At 46.7% G+C, this 20405-nt stretch overlaps 6 protein-coding genes and 2 non-coding genes; 4 read left to right on the forward strand and 4 right to left on the reverse strand.

Moving 5' to 3' along the window:
• The first annotated feature begins 123 nt into the window (after nucleotides 1–123).
• CNAG_06077 (mRNA export factor) lies at nucleotides 124–3244 on the forward strand. XM_012197725.1 has 11 exons: nucleotides 124–413; nucleotides 470–562; nucleotides 617–793; nucleotides 844–996; nucleotides 1051–1151; nucleotides 1207–1227; nucleotides 1282–1478; nucleotides 1540–1648; nucleotides 1702–2602; nucleotides 2672–2838; nucleotides 2884–3244. Exons 1-9 carry the CDS (start codon nucleotides 288–290, stop codon nucleotides 1823–1825), a joined length of 1101 nt encoding a protein of 366 aa, XP_012053115.1. The 5' UTR covers nucleotides 124–287; the 3' UTR covers nucleotides 1826–2602; nucleotides 2672–2838; nucleotides 2884–3244.
• On the reverse strand, nucleotides 2878–4689 carry CNAG_06078 (hypothetical protein). XM_012197605.1 has 4 exons: nucleotides 4325–4689; nucleotides 4049–4258; nucleotides 3566–3997; nucleotides 2878–3513 (listed from the first exon to the last, which is right to left on the reverse strand). Exons 1-4 carry the CDS (start codon nucleotides 4568–4570, stop codon nucleotides 3385–3387), a joined length of 1017 nt encoding a protein of 338 aa, XP_012052995.1. The 5' UTR covers nucleotides 4571–4689; the 3' UTR covers nucleotides 2878–3384.
• A 182-nt stretch (nucleotides 4690–4871) lies between these two features.
• On the reverse strand, nucleotides 4872–6640 carry CNAG_06079 (proliferating cell nuclear antigen (pcna)). XM_012197726.1 has 8 exons: nucleotides 6403–6640; nucleotides 6224–6276; nucleotides 6042–6149; nucleotides 5881–5986; nucleotides 5428–5826; nucleotides 5296–5378; nucleotides 5030–5248; nucleotides 4872–4982 (listed from the first exon to the last, which is right to left on the reverse strand). The coding sequence occupies exons 1-8, from the start codon at nucleotides 6452–6454 to the stop codon at nucleotides 4968–4970; spliced, it is 1035 nt and encodes a 344-aa protein (XP_012053116.1). The 5' UTR covers nucleotides 6455–6640; the 3' UTR covers nucleotides 4872–4967.
• Nucleotides 6641–6690: 50 nt separating this feature from the next.
• CNAG_06080 (inositol/phosphatidylinositol phosphatase) lies at nucleotides 6691–9838 on the forward strand. XM_012197727.1 has 9 exons: nucleotides 6691–6951; nucleotides 6999–7164; nucleotides 7226–7303; nucleotides 7363–8084; nucleotides 8133–8649; nucleotides 8699–8865; nucleotides 8915–9004; nucleotides 9045–9185; nucleotides 9248–9838. The coding sequence occupies exons 1-9, from the start codon at nucleotides 6931–6933 to the stop codon at nucleotides 9512–9514; spliced, it is 2169 nt and encodes a 722-aa protein (XP_012053117.1). The 5' UTR covers nucleotides 6691–6930; the 3' UTR covers nucleotides 9515–9838.
• Nucleotides 9839–10577: 739 nt separating this feature from the next.
• On the forward strand, nucleotides 10578–14476 carry CNAG_06081 (glucose oxidase). XM_012197728.1 has 8 exons: nucleotides 10578–11265; nucleotides 11326–11508; nucleotides 11559–11620; nucleotides 11680–12122; nucleotides 12171–12323; nucleotides 12446–12564; nucleotides 12618–13622; nucleotides 13675–14476. Exons 1-8 carry the CDS (start codon nucleotides 10965–10967, stop codon nucleotides 14010–14012), a joined length of 2604 nt encoding a protein of 867 aa, XP_012053118.1. The 5' UTR covers nucleotides 10578–10964; the 3' UTR covers nucleotides 14013–14476.
• Nucleotides 14477–16490: 2014 nt separating this feature from the next.
• CNAG_13062 lies at nucleotides 16491–17812 on the reverse strand. Its single transcript, XR_001046328.1, has one exon. It is a non-coding gene; the product is annotated as a hypothetical RNA (non-coding RNA).
• CNAG_06082 (delayed-type hypersensitivity antigen) lies at nucleotides 16591–17873 on the forward strand (the record flags this gene model as incomplete). Its single annotated transcript, XM_012197729.1, has 5 exons — nucleotides 16591–16713; nucleotides 16804–16968; nucleotides 17021–17458; nucleotides 17527–17621; nucleotides 17686–17873. The coding sequence occupies 5 exons, from the start codon at nucleotides 16591–16593 to the stop codon at nucleotides 17816–17818; spliced, it is 954 nt and encodes a 317-aa protein (XP_012053119.1). The 3' UTR covers nucleotides 17819–17873.
• Nucleotides 17874–18592: 719 nt separating this feature from the next.
• CNAG_13063 lies at nucleotides 18593–20124 on the reverse strand. XR_001046329.1 has 1 exon: nucleotides 18593–20124. It is a non-coding gene; the product is annotated as a hypothetical RNA (non-coding RNA).
• Between the last annotated feature and the right edge of the window lie 281 nt (nucleotides 20125–20405).

The raw sequence follows: 20405 nt of genomic DNA on the forward strand, positions 1-20405 counted from the left end.
GTGTGGAATGCATCAGAATTTTGTGTTTCCGTAATGACGATCCGGAGGATGCAAAATTTCCCACGGTTGAGTCTCTGGACTTAAGTTGGTTTCCTTCTTTCTCGTTTGCGTGAACTTGTCCGAGCTATCTGCTGTTATCTGTCTCATCTGCTACACTCAGTTTCATTTATACCTTTTTTAACCATAGCTACGACCCCAGGGTATTTGGCCATCATAATTCCTTATACACCTTCACACTCGTTAATCAATTTTTCCATCACCTCTACGTCCCGCGCACATCCTCGACCATGCTGTCCACTTTCCGAACCGGTGTCAAGGATATTGAACTCGCCAACCCTCCTACAGACTCAATCTCTAGAATCGAATTCTCTCCCACCACCGATATACTTGCTGTGGCGAGTTGGGACAATAATGTAAGTTGAGCAGCCGTCAATCCATTCTGCGTTTATTAATATTGTCTGAACTTCAGGTGCGGTTATACGACGTAAACTCACAAGGGCAGAACCAAGGGAAGGCGATGTACTCTCATCAGGCTCCTGTACTTGATTTAACTTGGTCAGCGGTATGTTACTTCCAATATGACTCTCTTGTAGGTCTGACTGATGTCTTTGATCAGGACGGCCAATATGTCTTTTCCTCCGGATGCGATAACGCTGCCCAAATGTACAACGTCCAAACACAGCAGGCACAGCAAGTAGCTCAACATGATGCACCCATAAAGTGTGTTGAATTTGCCGAAGTGCCGGGGAGCGGACAGGTTCTGATTACAGCGGGCTGGGATAAGAAGCTCAAGGTGAGAGACGCTAATTCTCCGTTTTTAAACATGTTGGTGACCTATCTCAGTACTGGGACTTGAGATCACCCAACCCTATTGCAACTATCGACCTCTCCGATAGGGCCTATTCGATGAGCGTTGCTCAACAACTGTTGGTCTGTGCTACGGGGGACCGTCAACTGCATGTCATCAACCTTTCAAGCCCTACCGCCATCTTCAAGGTCTGTTAGCATACTGACATATAGTTGATTGAAAGAGCTGATTTCAGAATCCAGAGTATTGAATCACCGTTGAAATGGCAAACACGAGTTGTCAGCTGTTTTCCTACCGGAGATGCATTCGCTGTTGGAAGTATTGAGGGACGAGTAGCTATCCAGTGAGTGATTTTTGTTGTATATTCAGGAGAAAAGCTGATCTTCTTGTATGTAAAGATACCCAGGGGAGGATGACAAGTACGTCGATAGTGGATAAGGATAGTCACTGCAACGAATTAATCATATCCACAGGCGAAATTTCTCTTTCAAATGTCATCGATACGACATTCCTACCGGTAGCATGCCGCGAACTCCCGCTGTCAGCGGCTCCCAGAATGTTTTCGCTATCAACTCTCTCACTTTCCACAAGGTACAAGGAACTTTCTGCTCTGGTGGCAGCGACGGTAGTTTGACATTCTGGGACGGTATCTCTCGAACAAAACTTAAGAGTGAGCTCTTCGGAGTCTTCGGTGTCTTACTATGTGTATGTGGAGCTGATGAACCTACTAGCTTTCTCCTGCAAGGATTTGAACAACGGAGACACAGATGTTCGACCACCAAGATTTGGTACTCCCATTGTTTCTACTTCCTTTAACCGAACCCAAGAAATCATCGCCTAGTGAGTCATGCTCCGGCTGTTGTCTCATTCGATCACTGACCAGTAACTTCAAGCGCCATGTCATATGATTGGTCCAAGGGCCACAGCGGTGTCCCACCTGCAGGACAGAACATTACTAAGGTTATGTTGCATCCTGTCAAGCCTGAAGAAGTCAACAAGAAGCCCAAGAGGAATTAAACTTGTTAAAATGAACAAAGCCGTGTAAAGTGGCAGAGACCAGCGTTCTAGGCATAGAGGAGAGTGGAATTAGACTGCAAGCGGGAAGCATCTGTCTAGCAGCAATTGGCGCTTTCTTCTAATTCAGGTTATTCATGAAACATGACTATGGTCTTTCCTCGCTCATTCTGTCATTCGCCGAATGATGAAGGGATTATCATATTTGGTTACCAAACTCGAGTAGCCGGTGTACCCTAGCTTAACCCTTTCGTCAAGCTCAATTTTGTTACAAAGCTTCCATTTATACTCTTATAACGACATCGCTTCAATCCGATCTGGTCCGAGAAGCTAATGCGACTGACGTCCGGAGTGAAGAAAGATCAGGAATGGTCCATCAAACTATAAAGCTACTATGGCGGAATTTCAGTTCTTCACATTAAAAGCTCCACCATCCTCTCCCATCGTCAATTTGCTTATATCACCACCATCGTTGATTTGAAGTCGTACAATCTCAAATGATCACAAAGTACACCTGGAACATAAGGGTCTCACATTACCCTCCTTGAACTAATCCCAAAATATGACTATCATCTGAAATCTGACAACGTGACGATATTCTTGCTCGATTCATGCCAAGAATACATATAGAACAGATTGGCTCCTTTATCTCTCCGACTCGGCAAATATGTAGCCGCTGGAATTTTCGCGAACCAGTCAAATTATGTAGAATCTCGCACGCTGTTGATATACCAGAAGGAGACTAGGACTTTATAGCTGGGTTCTTCACAGAGTGCAGTGGTATGGTCTTCTTTAAACTCTCCTTCCCAGGGGAATAACGCTAAATCTTTCTAATCTCATGTTTAATAGCAAATTTATCCCTACTAATAACCAAGCGAATTCAGAAGCTCAAAATATCCAGTCAATCTTCCTAATCCTTCTAATCCGGGATATCAATTGTGTCGCGGAGAGATGTTACTTGAGACTGAAAAAGAACCAATTTAAATTATCATGTCAAGGCCATTAAACAACAGATGGTGAGTCTCTTTGATCTCATTAATCAAAATATTCATACTGTGCAGGCAGACCATGCAATTCAAGATTTTTGAACCCAGTGATCCCAAAACTGTCCGATACGTCCTCAATCCAACTCAAAACAATGATGAACGCCTCCGAATAGCCTGTTGCCGAAGACGACGAAATGGACGAGATGTAGGATGTAGGTTGTACATTGGCCCAAACGTGGTGCCACGATAAGAAAAAAAAAAGGATTTGAGAGTCCAAGATGATATAATGCAAGGAGACGATGTGCCGATGTGGAATCAAGCTAATATGGTCCCATTATCAATACTAACGGCCGGTCATGTTGTTCCTTCATCGTTATCTCTTCCCAACCACCGACCTTCGATGTTGGCCGATGACGAATGCATGCATTCAAGTACCTTCTCAATTCATCGGTTATGGAGATGTTGAAATGATGAAAGCCGAAATGATACCCTCACAGTGTAGCATTATCGGAAATAAAATGCGATGCATATACTTATAGAATGAATTGAGAGGTTTTTCCGCAGGTCGGAAGTAAGCTAAAGCTTTCCGATTTGATATTTGTACCAGATCTTGGGTGCGAGTGTCCAGTCATGCTTTTGAATATCGGGATGGAATACATCAAAGTCATACTTTTCGAGACGCTTGAGGTAATTTTCTGGCGCTACCTGGACGAATACCATTAGCCATGGATAGTGTTCTGATTGTTAAAGTACGCACTGCTGAGAGAAATATAGGCATAACGCTGCTCGGCACAACCTTGCCACCAGTCTCCTTCAAGTCCCTTCTCGCGGTGATCAATTCATCCATCCCTCGAGTACCAATCTCCCAGCAAGCATCCCTAAATCCTTTAGCCTCTGCCCCTTTTCTGAACAGTTCCTCCTCGACAATACCGTACTTCTCACAAATATCAGCAGGGATACTGATTTGCCTCTTTTGAGAAATCAAAATAGGGAGATTGCGGAGGAGCGACACAACAGTCAAGAGGGTAGAAACGTGAGAAAGAGTGTGTGAGATATGGGCTGATGAAGCATGAGTTGGAGAAAGAAGGATCGGCAAAGGGCCCAACAGAAGAGAAGTTGAAAGAGGGGAGTTAAGTGATAGATGAGATTCGAGAGAAACCGCTGCTGGTGGAAGAGAAAGAGCTTTGGCCTGCATGGTTAATTTAGCGAAGTCACGGACTGTAGTAATTGGAAAACTTGCCCTGACATCAATCAATTGGCTGAGGTAATATTTCTGCACAGGCCTATGCCTCTTCATGTCGGCTAGTAACACAGCAACGGGGTGTTGAGGAACGTTTTGGTTCTGAGGATTTGCGGCGAAGATACCCTTGAGGGCGTCTCGCCAGAATTGAAATCTAATGGATGCTAATGCGGGCTGACTAACATTGGCGCTTATTGAATGCAACTCCAGCTAAGAACCCATCGGTTGGTTCAAAATCTTCTCAAAAAGCGTCTAGCAGAAGGAGAGATAGCTCACATTGAAAGCTCGCCAGGCGAGCCACCATGCCTTTTCTCTTCTGGGCCAAAAATAAGAGCACAGCCAAGCCTCAGGGTCCATTTTTTGTACAAGGGAAGAGCAGTATTCTAAGGGTGCTTGTGGGCCTCCTGATGTAATTGAAGCAGAAGGGACCGCAGGTTTGGGATTAGAAGCGTAAGTCCTAATGCAGCTGACCACAGGGAAGCGCTGGGCAGACCTGCAAGAGAGCGATAGTACAGGCCTCATCCTTTACGGCTTGCAGTACGGCAGTGTAGTTGAAGTGGTTGATTCGGAAGTGGAAAACGAAGAAGAGTTGATACAGTTTTTGAGAACTCCGAGTTCGTGTAATACTAGATGCTCATTTATTCATTTAGACTGCTGAAGGTGATCATTTATGAACGCCACGGCATTGTTGGCGGTCATTGCCGCCGTCGGCGACGAAGAGAAATAAAGGGATGAAGAGGGGTATTTTCGCGATGAATCCGGGCGCATTGATCGTTATCAAAAGTCTTTTGAAAGGTATCTGTGATAATTCAGTGGTATCATCCCAAACAAGTTGTTCGCGATATATCTTATCTGTTTGCATGAGGGATACTAAATCTGTACACAATGTTTATACCAAGAGGGACTACCACAAACAATCTTACTCGTCCGCAATCTAATTTTCCCGTTAGCTTTTGCTGCGTCAGTCAAGTGATCACTTACCTTAGGCGCCAAAAAGAATTGCAATGTTCCCTGTTCAAATTCAAACTGCACCAGAAGAGGTACATCGTTACTCATATGCAAAGTGACTTCTCTTGCAAGAGGAGCGGATTTGGCAAAGTTGGTGAGGTATTTTAAAGAAAATGTGAGTGAAACTTGTCGTTCAAGGATGATAGATACTCCAGGTTCCTCGACATCCTCCTTCTTGGCTCGCTTATTGGCCTGTGTCTGCGTCAAAAGCTGGAGTGACTACTACTCAGTAAGCTCACCTTGTCCTTCTTGCCACCCGCCTTTCGCTTCTTGGGCCGCTCCTCCCCCTCTTCTTGCTCTTCTTCATCCTGAAGTTCATCCTCTACACGATAGGTTAGTCACGTGTATATGTGAAGGAAATTTTAACTGACCGCCTTCGATATCCGGCTTCACGTCAACGTCTGACCTCTGGCCGTCCTCGTCATCCTCGTCAGGGTCCCGTCTGGCTTCCCGCTTTGTTTTGGGCTTGATATCCAATTTTTCATCCTCATCCACCTCATCCTCATCCTTGACTCTGCTTCTGTCCTGACCGGCGTTTTGACGGAGAAGGACAGAACCCTTCCCAACTTCACCGTCAGCGGAGAAGGTGACGCCCTCCTTGGAGCATTCGATTTTGACTGACTCGCCGAGGACAGCGAGATCACGGCAGATGCGAGCAAATTCAGCAGAGGACATGGAAACGGTGGCATCATATTGGGTGTCAGGGATGCCAAGATGTTCTTGGTCGATGTCCATTAGTTTCATTTCGTACTCGCCTACACGATCCTCCTCTACGCGTCAAGTCGCTTTAGCCCTTGATCTGATGGAAGTGTGGAACAGCTTACTAGGAGATTCAAATATAAGGTTAAGTGCATCGGCGTCGTCAGAAGCCTTAAGTGTGACAACATCCGTGTCTTTAGCACATTTGAGAATTTTGGTCAATGAGGCAAGCTACGATGTGCGTTAACGCCATTAAGTTATCAGTTGAGGTATGAATGAGACTTACATTAACACCGAGTGGCATGTTTCGGTCGCATCTATATTCATCAAATTCAGAAGCTTCAAGCTTTAGGGCGACCAAAGCAATATGGGAATTGTCCATGGCTTGAAGAGACTATCAAGAGTCTGTCAGACTTATTACAACCAACGCGTCGATGGGCGCAACGCGCGCCCTTGAAAGGTACTCACGATACCTTCCTCAGTACAGTCGAGATTACCATCAGAAACAAGTTCCTTGATAGCTACAGCATATTGTCAGCATCACGTTCATCATAGTGTTGTCGGCGATAACGATGCGAAGATATCTTGCACTACAGACGCGTAGGCTGTGGGCCCTAGGTCTGCAATTGAATCGGAAATAGGCCTACCATCTAAGAGTTTCTTGAGAACTACAGCCTGTTTTACACGTGCTTCCAGCATCTTCTGTTCTGTTGGGTGAATGGGGAAATCGATGAAGTGAGTTTTTGACGATAATGGAAAGAATTTAGATGGACGGATAAATGACTGTTGTGTCGTCTGCGAAATTGATTTGAAAGATCGCGTCGAGTACGCGTAACCGAAATTATGTAATAATTATTAGAATGCCACCTGTAATAATGATAAAGTAAGAAGGAAGAAGAAAAAGAGATGCGAAGCTTAATAATTAACAAGGTCACCAACACCACGACACTCATCAGCATCATGCCGCGGCCATCGCCGTCGTTGTCGTCGTCGCTATTGCCCACCGTCAGTGGCCACGACCATTTATACCGAGGATGTTCTAGTCGATACGACGCTACGGATTGACCTTTCCTCCGTTGATGATTTATTGCTGACCGTCAATATTATCTATCGGCAATTGTGTGTGTCACATTAGGTCTACCATTGAGCAGATTTCACCGAGAGGTTTGTCCAGTATGGCGTTTAATGCTCTACCTGTATGTGACCTTCGCGAAGTGAACTGGCTGCCGCTAACAAGACTTAGCTTCACGAAACCTTAAACCTCTACGTCTCTCCTACGGCTTACATTTTCGAGCCTGCTTCCTCCAGTGCTGGCCATGTGGGAATCGATGGAACTATATTCGTTGATGAAAAGAATGTAAGGGAGAGTATGGTTGTGGACCGTCAGACTGGCCAGATTAGCTTGAGTAGTGAGTGACAACCCTTGCAATGCGTGGAGCAGAATATCACTGATGCGACAGAACATAACAGCGGCTTCTCATATACCATTTGGAAAGGAAAAGGTTATTACTTGCTACGGTATTATTGGCATTCTCAGCCTTGCTACTAGTAAGTTTTGTTGCTCCTCAGACACAATTGCCCCCTGCTGATTTTGTGCTTTCTAATAGCCGATTTTCTTCTTATTGTCACTTCCCGCTCTCCTTCATGTCGCCTTCTTTCTCACCCTATCTATCTTGCGAATGATTATCGACTTCTTCCTATTTCCCCTCTGTCTACTTCCTCCGCCATTCTTGAACATCCTGTGGAGAAGGAACTCATCTCTCTTGTTGAGCAGGGTCTCAAATCCAGTAAACTCTGGTTCTCGTATGGTTGGGACCTTACCAATTCTTTGCAGAGGCAACAAGAAATCGATTTGAAGCTCTCACAGTCCGGAGAACAATGGCCCGCCTGGAGACGGGCAGATGAACGTTTCTTTTGGAACAGGTTTCTCATGGACAAGATGATTGACGTGACCGAGAGCGGTGAGGCAGATCTGAGCCGATTTATCCTTCCTATAATGTACGGCTCTATTGAGCTTCGGTCATCGACTCTTAACTCTCGGGATCTCCTTTTCCTACTCATCTCTCGGCGATCTCGTTACCGAGCTGGTACCAGATACTTCACGCGAGGCATCAACCCCTCTGGCCACGTCGCCAATTTCAACGAGACTGAGCAAATTGTTATGTATGACCCTATCCCGGAGAACGGAGAAGCCTACGGAAGGGGAAGGGTAGACGGTAGGGAAAGGCTGAGCTTTGTGCAGACAAGAGGGAGTGTTCCGCTATTCTGGGCCGAGGTCAACAACTTGAGGTACAAGCCCGATTTGCAAATTATGGATTACACTGAGACGGTGAGTGAATTGTATTGAAAGGCATGACATGTCCTGACAATGAATTAGCCTCAAGCTCTCAAAGCACATCTCAACAGTATGATTAAGACCTATGGCCATACATATCTTGTGAATCTTGTAAATCAAAAGGGACACGAACAACCTGTCAAGGAAGCTTTTGAGCGCTACATGTCCCTTGTCGCCTCATCCGACCCGTCCATTCAGGAGAAGGCTCACTACCTCTACTTTGACTTTCACCACGAATGCAAAGGTCTAAGGTTTGACCGAATTTCCCTTTTGGTCGAGAAGCTTGCGACAGCACTTGAGGATATGAGCTGGTACCATTCTGTCAACCCCGACTCGTCAACCTATGCTCTCTTGCAACCAAACTCTGCAGACACCCAGGTACTTACTAAGCAAACGGGCGTCGTCAGAACCAACTGTATGGATTGTCTAGACAGGACCAATGTCGCACAAGCGGCTCTGGCTAGATGGGTTTTGAACCGGCAATTAAGGAAGGTCGGGATCCTGAGCGTGAAGGAAGGTGTGGAGGATCACGAAGAGTTTATGATTATGTTCCGGAATGGTACGTGCTTTTCATTTTGACTAGAAATTAGACTAACTTGAGAAAATAGTGTGGGCCGATCATGGTGACACCGTCTCCCGAGCTTATGCAGGAACTGGTGCTCTCAAATCCGACTTTACTCGTACCGGTAAACGATCCAAGGAGGGTCTCTTGGAAGATGGTTACAAAAGCGTGATGAGATACTTTAGGAATAACTTCTTCGATGGCGATCGTCAGGTTAGTCCCTACTGTTGTGAGCTGAGAGAGACATCTGACCGGAGAACAGGATGGTTTTGATATTCTAACTGGAGCATGGGTAGCCCAAAGGGGTGGCATTCCTCCATTGACTGATACAAGACCTCTTATCATGCGCTCGGTAAGTCCATGGTTTGTCCGACTAATGTTGACCCGAGAAGATGCCGTACATACTGGCGTTTGCTCTCACAATGATCACCGCAGCTCTCACATTGCCACGAACCTCGGAGATGTCCATATATTCCTTCCTCGTCCTTTGGTTCTTCCTTGCATTCTTCTCAGGAAGTTATATTTGGGGCAATGTAAGTTATTTTCTTCTTTCATATATTGACTTTGGCCGTTGACCGCCATTTGTCACTCTTAGGGTACATCATACGTCTCCTGGCCGCGTTTGAACCCTCCTCTAGAAATTCTCTCTTACTCTGGACCGGGTCACCGCTCTCCGGTCCGCGGTCGAGGGATGTCGTTCGCAGCCATTGTGCCCCTGTTCGATCGTCGACGCCAAAATGGTCCTGGAGCTGGCGTACTTGGTGCCACCGGCGGCTTCGGAGGAAGGAACGATGGAAGACCTGCAATGTATAAGATGGAGGAGTCGGAGTTGGGGAGGAGGAAGGGTGCGTTGATTGATTAAATATAGTATGTAGCGACGTATAGAGGAATAAAGATCAACGAAGGAAGTACATCAACCTAGAATAGACCCGGAAGCAATTCCGGTTTGCGGCTGTACGCTTGCCCCGACTTTTGACAGAATGGAGGAATGTGTTTCCGAACGAAGTTTTCTTCGCTTTTATGAAGGAGAGAAGAATGGTGACGATGGATGATGATGTTTGTCAGGGTTCTTTCAATGTTTGACTTTGAATTAAATGCTGCTTTGGTCGTTCACGGCTGCCAGAGGCGATGAAGCTGGCATACTCGCGGCGTCTTCTTTCTGCATGAAAACAAGCTTCGCTATTCGGACAAGAGAATAAGGACGACGCACGACGCGATATTATGCGGTGACTTGGCTTATGCAATAAGTTTAAGTCTTGGAATGATTAGCGTGCCTGCCTTCTTGGTCTCTGTCCTTTCTTCAGTTACCGCTGGTCATTAAGGCTATGGTGGGAAATGGTTGATGCGGTCGAATGCTGTCATTTAACATAATACATAAACACTTCAAGGATGCCGAGTTGTGTCTTGCTATCTATAGAGCCCTTTTGTATATATAGCGATTTACTGCCTGATACGTGGAGGCTGTGGGTTGCGCTGCCTAAAAGTATTAGTAACATGAAAATAAGACGCGTTTGAGTTTTAGCAGCAAAACACCGTATCTCAGGGAAATCAACAGATTTCGGAAGGATACGCACGCGGGGGGCTCAGGATCCCGGACGTGGACCCTGGGAAATAAAGGAAACATGCTGGCGGGTGAATCCGCTTTACTGATCAATGGATAGCAAAAGAGGAGAGAAAAAGAGAAAGGGGGCTTTGTAAGGTAAAAAAGGTCTTGGCTTGGAAGAAAAGAGCGATCTGAGGCAAAGGAAGGAAGGAAAAGAGAGAGGAAGAATGAAACAACACGCTCGGCACGGTATGATCCGGTCCGATTAGTGCATATTCCGTTGGTTCAGAGACATTTTGAGCGACTGCAGGTGCACGGGCAATATAACCAACCGCAAACCATCAAGCACAGCATTGCAGTAATCAGGACATGAATGGACTGAGGGTGATACTCATCCCCCTGTGAAGTAAAATGGGAATTTAATAATAATATCATACGCATCACTGGCTGCCGTTTGAGCCATCGCTGTTCGCGTTCCCACTTTTCTTTCATTTCATTTCTTCTTCACATCATCACCGCAACAAGAGCATACGCTCAAATACGTCAATAAGCAGCGACGTATACGCGCATGTCGCTCTCCGTTCTCCCTCCTTCCGATCCCTTTCGCACCGTCTCTTTTGTCTTTGCTGTCACTGTCAATCTCTGTTAAGACGCCCAATACTGGACGCCATCTGTCAAGAGTTACAACCAGGCAATCAGAATCAGTTCCAACTTACATCAATTACTTCAGCCGTAAAAGCGTTCAACATTGCGTATCCGGCCGTTAATCATGCTCGCGCCTCTCGCATTGCTCCCCTTGCTCTCCCTGGCGCTTCCTCAGGTGTCTGCTGACACTCGACCAGGGGGCCTTCCCCATAATCTTCACCATCCATATCGCCGTTCCCTAAAGCGATCCATTACCTCAGACGCGTCCTCTATCAATGGTGAATCATTCGACTTTGTGATTGCTGGTGGTGGTGTTGCTGGTTTGACTCTCGCAGCAAGATTGAGTGAATGGAGTAATGTGACCGTCTTATGTATCGAAGCCGGTGGAGACGGCTCTAACTACGAGGATCAAATTAATATCCCTGGTAAGCTGTATTGGCTGCATTTTTTAGTCCCCATCATCATGCTAATACATGATGGCTTAGGCTACTCCTACCTCAACTCTCTCACGGGTACTGCGTATGACTGGGCATACAACACTGTTCCACAGACAGATGCTCTCAGCCTCACGAAGTATTGGCCCAGAGGAAAAGGTTTGGGTGGTTCAGGTGCCATTAACGGTTTATTTTGGGGAAGAGCAAGTTCTATCGAGTATGATGCTTGGGCTAGTAAGTAGCTACGTAGTTGTTCAAATTGGCACAGAAGCTAATGGAAATAGCTTTAAATCCTAATGGCAACGAGACATGGAATTGGGAAGAAATCAACAGGTACATCAAGAAGGTATGTAGCTCCTAGTCAAGTTTCTAGCTATTTTTAATGCCTGACTCATGTATTTTTAGGCCGAGAATCTCACCGCTCCTTCTGAAGATTTTCAGGAAAAATTTGGCATCGTCGTTAACGCATCTGCCCACGGCGACAATGGACCCATTCAAATCGGTTTTTCCGAATATATTTTCGATGAGGTGGCTAAGTGGATTCCTACCTGGGAAACTCTTGGGCTCTCTGGAAAAGATCTCGCAGGTGGCTCAACACACGGTGCCATGATTTCTACTTCCACAATCAACATGCAAAATCAGACGCGATCCGATTCCAAGTCCGGTTACATCGATCCTCTTCCCCCAAGGTCCAACCTTGTAATTTTGACTGAGCAACAGGTCACAAGCGTCATATTCAATGGAAGCACAGACGCGAGTGGAAACATCATCGCCAGTGGTGTTACTTTCCAAGCGAACGCTAATTCGGCCAGCTATTCAGTTCAGGCCAATAAGGAAGTGCTTTTGGCGTACGTTAATTTGTTACAGTATGAGCATCGAAGCTGACTCAAACTCAGCGGTGGAACTGTTGGCTCTCCTCAGATTCTTCAGCTCTCAGGTATTGGGCCCAATCATCTCCTGTCCAACCTGGGCATCGATACTAAAATTGACCTGCCCGTCGGTTATAACCTTCAGGACCACGTTTCTTACTCTATGTATTGGTCCACTCCGTAAGTTTCAGTTGCATTGCTTTTTGCCATCCTTTGTCCTACTGTCTTGGCTGCGACCGGCCCAGTAATACACAGCTGGGTTCAGATTTTTCTCGTGGGGCCGATGCTGACCGATAGCCCAGTCAAGGTACCCTTACATGGAGCAATCTGAGTGCTTCCAGCACACTTCAGAGCGAGCAATTGGCTCAATACAAGTCAAATTTCACCGGCATGTGGACTTACGTCAATGAAGCCGTTGGATGTGAGTAAAAAAAAAACCATTTTGTTTCATTGATATAATTGACATGCATTTAGACCCCTCCATGTCGGATATCATGCAGTCAAGCTCATCAGCATCGTCCTATGCCTCGGCAGTATCCTCTGCTATTGACTCCATGGTCACCAACATCACTTCCTGGCTCGATCTTCCGGACTCTGTTGCTACGGGTCTCAAATCACAGTATCAGATTCAGCAAGAGTGGCTTACTGAGGACATTGGTCAGCTCGAAATTGTTCTTACCCTGCTTGGGAATGGTGGCAATGAATTGGGTATCCAGGTCGCTTTGCAGCACCCGTTCTCTCGAGGTACCATTTTGATTAACTCCACCGACCCTTTCACCCAGCCGAACATCAATCCAGACTATTTTGGTGTAGGTTACGATATTGATATCATGGGCTATGGCTCTGAATTCGCTAGGCGTTTGGCTGCTGCGAGTCCTTTGTCTGAAGTTATGATCACCGAGACCGCTCCCGGATCCACCGTCACTGGCGACTCTCTTGCTACCTACACGAAGCAGAAGTGCGGAACCGAGTACCATCCCCTTGGTACTTGTTCTATGCTTCCTAAGAATAGCGGTGGTGTTGTTGACACCACTCTTACTGTCTATGGTACCAGTAACTTGCGAGTCATTGACACTTCTGTTGCTCCCTTGCAGCTCTCCGCACACTTGATGGCCACTACGTATGGTATTGCCGAAAAAGGTGCTGATATCATCAAGAAGAAGCATTGGTATGTCGAGCCTGTTACCAGCTCGTCCGCGACTGTAGCAACTGCTACCACCTCGACTGAAGCAACGACGGCTGCTGTGGGCGACGCCACCGACACTGCTGTCACCAACATAAATCAGAACAATGCAGAGTCTGGTAGTACCTTGAGTTCAGGTGCTAAAATCGGTATTGGAGTCGGTGTCGGTGTTGGCGCCGCTGCTGTTCTCGCAGGTTTGTTGTTATTCTTCTTGATGAGGAAGAAGAACCGGAAGGAGGACGAAAAGGGATGGTACGGTGACAGACAAGAAGGATGGAACCCGGATGCTGGAGGTGGTCAGTTGGCTTTCACGAAATTGTCATGCCGATATACTGATATTTGTTACAGCTTACAAGGAGCCTGGGCCTACCTACCCTATGGCTGATTTCGACTCTCACGGTTCCTATGCTTCTCCTACACCTGCTTTCATTGGAAACCATTCTCGGAACCAATCCATAAATACTATCGCCACGTCGGATCTTGCGTCTCGCACGCCCATGCGCAACTCTTCCTCCTTCTCCTACGCTGCTGGTGGTCCTGGTGTCGGGCGGACTGCTAGCCCGTACAGAGATGATATGAGCGATGACGGAAATGGACAAGGCCATGTGTATCAGGCACCTGGAGCACCCGCTGGTCCACAAGCCACAAGGGGCGAGCAAAGGTATCACCCTGTTAACATTAGATAAATACAGATCAAATAATTCACTTTCTTTTTTCCGCCCCCTATCCAGCTACGAACTCTTAAAACGACCCTTCACGACTACCAACTAACATTATCGTTCGAAGGACAATACTTGTGGGACGTTTTAACTTCTTTTTTCCTTTTCCGATCTCGTATCTTCTCGGTTCTCATTTCTTATTATACATTTTATCATACAGTTGCACTAGTATCTGACCTTTAGACAATCATTTTATGCCCTATCAAGCATCATGGCCGAACAAATTTTCTGAACGCAGCGTATAAGGACGATTCTTTACTCGTGTCTAGTTACAGTCTCATGCCCCGTCACTCTTTTCTTTTACATTTTAGTTGATTTCATTTCTCGTAATTACTTGATTATATGCGCAATGATGCAACCCCTGGCGCCGAGAAGACATCAGAAATTTGTTGAAAGGACATTGCAGTTCCTTTGCTGTATAACAAAATGTCTCCAATAATCCCTCCTGTAGGGCTGCATCTGAAGTGCTTACGTACAGTATGTCTTAACTTTACTTCACCTTGTTTCTCGTTCCTGGTTCCTGATTCCATAACTCTGCACTCCGCACCGCATAACAACACAACAAGTACAGACTGCCTGCGTGTTGGCTTTTACGGCTTTGCTTTTGTTTGTTGTACGATATTACCTATAAGCTGGCTGAAGATTGCACCCATTTCTTGTCCTCATGTTGTATGCCATATCCAATATACGTTTGCCACCTACCACATACCATGTGCTATGTGCCGTGCGCACTGCACATGAGCAATTATATTCACTCGGATAAATAATTAACTGGTAAATTGCTGATCATCTATCAAACATCCAAAGTCTTACGTACTTACATATTAAAGTATGTTTAAAAGTCTAATTAAGATCTGCAAAAGAAGATACGGCGATAACTGTCTTTTTGGTTCCTTGTTCCTCTTCTTCCGTATTTCGGCACTTCATCTCTTTTTTAATTGCGAAAGTTTCAGCACGGCATTTTCTATATATCTCCGAGCTCGCAGCCGCCTAACGATCAGGGTGCATGTGTGAGATATCAGATACAGGGGAATTATAGGAGATCGACTACCGATTACCATCATGGATTGTACGCATCTACTAATTACTGCTTACTTACTGCACCCTTTTTGTCTTGTTCTTGGTGGCAGGTACAAGACAAACTGATGATGATCGATAATCATAATAGTTTGCGGGTTTCGGATCCGAATAAAGAGTCACGATGCAAGTATCGCTTCCATGCCGAAATTTTCGGGTGCAAGAGGAAACCGCAATGAAGTCAGTCAAATCTAGACTGCAAATTCCCCTGCCGAATCATCTTGTGGTCAAAAGAAGCGGAATGCAGTAGCATCTTGTTGGGCAAAGCTCCATCATGCACTGCAGATAAAATACCAAAAATAAATGACTCCTGGCCTGAGACATGAGAAGGAAGGGGTTATAATAATGGCCTCCAGCATGAAGCCATCCGTATCTGTACTCTTAAACGCCATGAACAGTAAGCAAAGCTGTAGCTGTGTAAAGTCATAGGTCCTTAAAAGCGAGAAAAGCAGCTGCATATAAGAAATGGAAAAGGAAATAAACAGTGGACAGACGATTGGACGATAGGCATCGTATAGGAGATAGTCGATTATATGAAATGACACCCGCAACAGGCACCTGCGACAAAAATCTAGTGGCGAGGGGAGTGAAGAAGGAGAGCAAGGGACAAAAAGTGGACCTGAATGAACAATAATGAGAAATGAAAAATGCAATGGGCAACCCATCATCTATCATTAGTCATTCACCGGCTGAATCCTTCGTCGTCGGACTCGCTGCACCTAATTTTAGGAACCATACCATAGTAGTACTAAGATCAGTCAAGAAGGACGAAGGACAGTATGCCTGGACAAGAAACCGAAGACCTGACCGAACCGCCCCTCTTGCGTTCTCGAAGCAAGGCAGTCAGACCGAACAATAAATGACTTGATGAGCGAACGGTCGCCTTAACACATGTGGTCCCTGGTCCCTCGCCCCTCGTTGTACTTTTAGCCGTCTGGGCTTCAAGCTCTGGTTAGAATCTCCAGTAAAGGGCAAGGAACCCTTGACATAGATGTACCTGAAGATCAAAAACAACTGCTAGGGTTGGAATTCCTTGAGGAGCGTGTAGGACGAGTCTTTTATTCATTTGTATTGTCTTCTAGCAATAAATGACCATGTCGATTACTATCATAAGGCGAAAGGAAGTGAGAAGAAGCCAGGAAAAGATAGGGAGAAACTAAGACATCCGATTTGCTGGTATCCGTCAATTGCTTAGCTGTATGTTGTCTCCACCGAAAGGACAAGGAAAAAGTCCCATCTGATATGTGCACAATTGAAGTCGCCCCCATTGCTGTTGGAAGCTATAAAAGAGTGTGCTTGTGGGTTATTCTTTCTCTTTCCTCAACGGCATTAGCAGGTTCATTTTTAATTGTAGATGTCCACTTTCTTTCCGTAAATATTGGCATAGTTGAGCTCTTACCCACCGCACTCATTCTTTCCAACCCCACCCCCTTCCTTTGACCATTATCATTTAGGTCACATCTCCACGATGTACTCTTTTTCGGTCATTATGACTTTCTTGTTCGGCGTTCTCCTCTCTCTCCCAGTCATCTACGCCAATTCACCTTGGCTTGATTGTGTCCTTACAACCGCAGTGACCGCTGTTGGTAGTGTGAGCTCCCGACAGAGTTCAAATAGCGTGTGCTCAATGAGTTGTTTAAATGCATGATCCCTAGATCGAATGCGCTGACACTCGCATTAGACGTACTGTGCCGGGCGAAGCTACCCTTACGCCTATTATGTCGGCGGCATTCTTATTGGTAACAACTGCTACTGTGGTAGTGAAGCCAGCGTCATTAGCCCTGTCAACTATGTCGCCCCCAGCACCTCCCTCACCACTAATTGCCTTCCTATCCTTCAAGCTGGTGTAAGTTAATTAGCTCAAAAGAAAGGTATATGACTCATATAAATTTCGATAGGTCTTTGACACTTCTTCCACCTTCTCCTATACCGGCTGCTATGCCTCATCTAGTCTGCTTTCCGCCTTGGTCAACACTGTTACCGGTGTTCTCGGTACCACTGTCTCGTCTCCCCCAGCCTGTTTCCAGATGTGTGCCGATACCCGGGCGGCGTACTATACCCCCTACCTCTTGGGACTTTCGACCCTCACTCCTCGTTATGGTTGTGTTTGCGGTGACGAGACTATCGTCTCTGGTGCTCCTACCTTATGCGGTCTCGGCCAGTTCTATGCTTACAGCCATTCGGTTGCGGCGGCTGCTAGCGCCTTTCCCAAGAGGAAACGAGCTCACGAGAGAATCCTTGCTCAGAAAAGGTCTGAGGTGATAAAGGAGAGGAACTGGGACTGCCCTACCGGTATGCGAGCCTGCAACATTGACGGGGTGGCTAACTCTTGGGAAGTGAGCACTCGGGCTGTTTGAAGACAATGAGAGGAATTAGGAGCTGACTTCAATGTACTGTACATTAGTGCATTGACCCTAATACGGAACTTGAATCATGCAGTGGCTGCCGTTACGGTGATTACAGTGCCAATGGTAATTCCTCCGAGCCCATGGGCGCTGAGTGAGTTTCGGAGTTGCTTGCTCATTGTAGACAGTGGTGGCTGACAGTCTTTGGCTTTTAACAGCTGCACTGCCCTTCCTGGTGTACTACGAGGTTCCGTAACTTGTTCTGACGGCAAATGCGAGGCCTTCGCGTGTAAGCGCGGATGGACTCTTCGTGACAGAGAATGCGTCAAAACCTTTACGTTCCAGTTGTAAGAGTATACCTGCGGAAAAGGAAGAGAAATTATGTCAATATTTTATAATTTGCGGGCCCCACAAACGAATGACTTGCGCGGAGGTTTCGGATAAATAATTCAATCGCACCGTGTTAATTTTGGGAATTACGTTCAACTTTGGGTGTTTTGTTAATATGAGAATGGAAGTGCGCCGTATCATGATGATGCATTTTACGTATGTACGGTGGCTCATTTGGTCCTTGACTTCTTGAGCTGAGTGCGGCTGTATCTGTCGTCTTGTAATATGTGACGAACGTTCGCGTTATGCATTGAAATCTATGCTCTGGCGATTCGGCAGATGGACCTGCGTAAGCGACGTCTTTACCCCGATGAGTAAGCAGAAGAAAGAGAGGGAATGATATATAAAGAGGTAGGCTTTCGCAGTTCCATAGCTTCTCAGGAAATCAATAGTGCTGTCCTTTCTCATTACCTTGCCTCCGAAATTTTCGTCCTTTTAAAGTCGCTCCATCAGCCATCAGTCCAGCTCTTGCGTGACGCCCGTAGCAGATACCCATACCGTGTACCCTAACTAACTATAGACAAGACCCTATTTTAAGGTCATGTATCTGAAACCTTTTATTGCAGGGTTGCGAGGCCTGGGGACAATTACCGGCATATAGAGGTAGTTCGTTGTTATATATGTAGTGGTGGAGGATGCGCTACAAACTCGCTTGTATGCAAGGGGCACGCAAGACCCAAATTTTGACATCAACCCCCCACATTCACTGCCGCCAGGAAAAGGGGGGGGGGGGGGGGGGGGGTTATAGAGGTTGCATATTTGTGTTGTTTATCTTATTGGGTCGTCGCGTATGCTAACAGAACTAAACACTACCTAAATAACCGCTGTAAATATCACTCAACCTCCACTCCTCAACTGCTAACGCCTCTTCGACTATAAAACAAGAGTCCTAGCTCTCGCTTTAACTAACTCGACACTTATCCTCTTCTCCATCCTCTCAAACGAATCTGCTGGCATCATCTCCCTCCAATCTTTCCACTCATCAGCCGTACTCTTACTAACCAGCCCGCCAGTAGATAGGATTGAACACGCCAAAAGGACCTTCGGAGCATTCTTTGCAACGACCTGTCCCACTTTGTCAAGCCAGTTTATACACCGATCAAGGCAGAAGTTGGCCAGTTTGCTGTTGGGGGTGCAGGGGGGGAATGTGCTTCGCGCGTCGCGGTCACCGAGGGAGTAAACCTTGAGGTCATAGTCGGCGAAGGCTAGTGCACTGGAACCTCTGACCCGAAGGTCGTTTCTCCTTTGCCCTGACAGCGTGTGCGGCTCAAACTCGACCGTGGCACCTTGGATTTGGTTGAGGTGTTGGTAGATGACATGGTTGATTGCATTGTGTCGGCGCTGAGTCCAGGGGTTGCGTGCTCGGCATAGCTCATCATGACCAAGAGGGGAATCCGACCCACAGACGCGACAGGTGGGGATAGAGGAGCCGACCAGGGTACGGTCATGAACACCAGAGGCAATCTCAATGTTGGATAAGCGCAGGGGTTGGAAGTAAGGAATGACTGATAACTAAATTCGGCCGAGTCTGGAGGCATTCTCCGTGAGTCGCTTGCGCTCAGTGTCACCGGGGTTTTGTAGAATGACTTCCTGTTGCGGTTCCCAAAGTTCAGCGCATCGGACTCGTTGGGGAACCGGAGTTGGAGGCTCCTCGGGCGAAGAAAGAAGGCCTAGGAATCTAGGAGAATGTCTGAGGCCTCAGCAGCCGAGCGGCAGGCAAGGGGGGCTACATCCTTGAAAGAAAGTAGACCTAGTCCGCCCAGTCGCGCAGGTAACTTTTTCAATGATCTCCCTAGAGCCTCCTCTTCCTCCGTATCCTCTCTCTGCCTCATCCTTTCATCCTTTTCACCTCCTCCCACAGCATCGTGTCCAGCCTTTCCCATAGATCTACAAGGTCATCGAAGCGCAGGCTTCTCTGTAGATGTCGTAGATTTTGTTGAACGCAGAACCGTAATAGAAGGAGTGCGTGTTGACGTGGAAGATCCTTGAGCTTGCCCACCTTTGCCATTCCTTTCGAATCCTACCTTCCAGGAACTCCGCCCGTTTCTCCTTACCTCCGGCCATCGTCCCGAGCATCTTGGAAGTCATCCTGCCTGATATCATCAAAGCTGATTAGCTTGCATTTCTTTTCATTGAGCTTGATGATGTGCTGCTTGTCGGCGAGGAATTGAGTAGTTTTGCTGAGGACTTGCGCGTCGTTTGAGAAGAGGTAGATGTCATCAAGGTAAGCGAGCGCTTGCGTGGACGGGCGAGAGGTCAGAAGGGGGGGGGGGGGGGGGGCGGCGGGCGGGGGGGTCGATGTTCACCCACTCAGGAATTGCGCGCCCCCTGCTTGTACGTCAAATGTCAGACCTCAAAAGAGAGAGACGTGCGTCGAAGGCGGCCTAATTTACCTTTCGACTCTCAAGTTTACGTAAACGAGAATGGGAGCCCGAATACTTCTGTATAATGAACGAATTTTATGCCTCAAAAATGAGGACGGAGGGGGCTCCTGCAGTGTATAAAGGTGCACTGTCAAATGAATGCCTCTGTACAACAAGTAAAAATC

This window comes from Cryptococcus neoformans, chromosome 12 (genome assembly GCF_000149245.1).
Source record: "Cryptococcus neoformans var. grubii H99 chromosome 12, complete sequence".
In the NCBI taxonomy this organism is placed as follows: Eukaryota; Fungi; Basidiomycota; class Tremellomycetes; order Tremellales; family Cryptococcaceae; genus Cryptococcus; species Cryptococcus neoformans.

Bases quoted from the DNA above. Each gene is read 5' to 3' on its own strand.
- CNAG_06078 (XM_012197605.1), bottom strand. From the start codon at position 4,570: ATGAGGCCTGTACTATCGCTCTCTTGCAGGTCTGCCCAGCGCTTCCCT. The intron at 3,998-4,048 runs GCAAGTTTTCCA...TTAACCATGCAG, and splicing joins GCCAATTGATTGATGTCAGG to GCCAAAGCTCTTTCTCTTCC. The intron at 3,514-3,565 runs GTGCGTACTTTA...GTATTCGTCCAG, and splicing joins TGCCTATATTTCTCTCAGCA to GTAGCGCCAGAAAATTACCT.
- CNAG_06080 (XM_012197727.1), top strand. From the start codon at position 6,931: ATGGCGTTTAATGCTCTACCT. The intron at 7,304-7,362 runs GTAAGTTTTGTT...GCTTTCTAATAG, and splicing joins CATTCTCAGCCTTGCTACTA to CCGATTTTCTTCTTATTGTC. The intron at 9,005-9,044 runs GTAAGTCCATGG...TGACCCGAGAAG, and splicing joins GACCTCTTATCATGCGCTCG to ATGCCGTACATACTGGCGTT.
- CNAG_06077 (XM_012197725.1), top strand. From the start codon at position 288: ATGCTGTCCACTTTCCGAACCGGTGTCAAGGATATTGAACTCGCCAAC. The intron at 414-469 runs GTAAGTTGAGCA...TCTGAACTTCAG, and splicing joins TGGCGAGTTGGGACAATAAT to GTGCGGTTATACGACGTAAA. The intron at 1,649-1,701 runs GTGAGTCATGCT...AGTAACTTCAAG, and splicing joins ACCCAAGAAATCATCGCCTA to CGCCATGTCATATGATTGGT.
- CNAG_06081 (XM_012197728.1), top strand. From the start codon at position 10,965: ATGCTCGCGCCTCTCGCATTGCTCCCCTTGCTCTCCCTGGCGCTTCCT. The intron at 11,266-11,325 runs GTAAGCTGTATT...ATGATGGCTTAG, and splicing joins GGATCAAATTAATATCCCTG to GCTACTCCTACCTCAACTCT. The intron at 12,324-12,445 runs GTAAGTTTCAGT...CCGATAGCCCAG, and splicing joins TCTATGTATTGGTCCACTCC to TCAAGGTACCCTTACATGGA.
- CNAG_06079 (XM_012197726.1), bottom strand. From the start codon at position 6,454: ATGCTGGAAGCACGTGTAAAACAGGCTGTAGTTCTCAAGAAACTCTTA. The intron at 5,827-5,880 runs GTAAGCTGTTCC...CTTGACGCGTAG, and splicing joins CCTTATATTTGAATCTCCTA to AGGAGGATCGTGTAGGCGAG. The intron at 5,249-5,295 runs GTGAGCTTACTG...ACGCAGACACAG, and splicing joins CGGGTGGCAAGAAGGACAAG to GCCAATAAGCGAGCCAAGAA.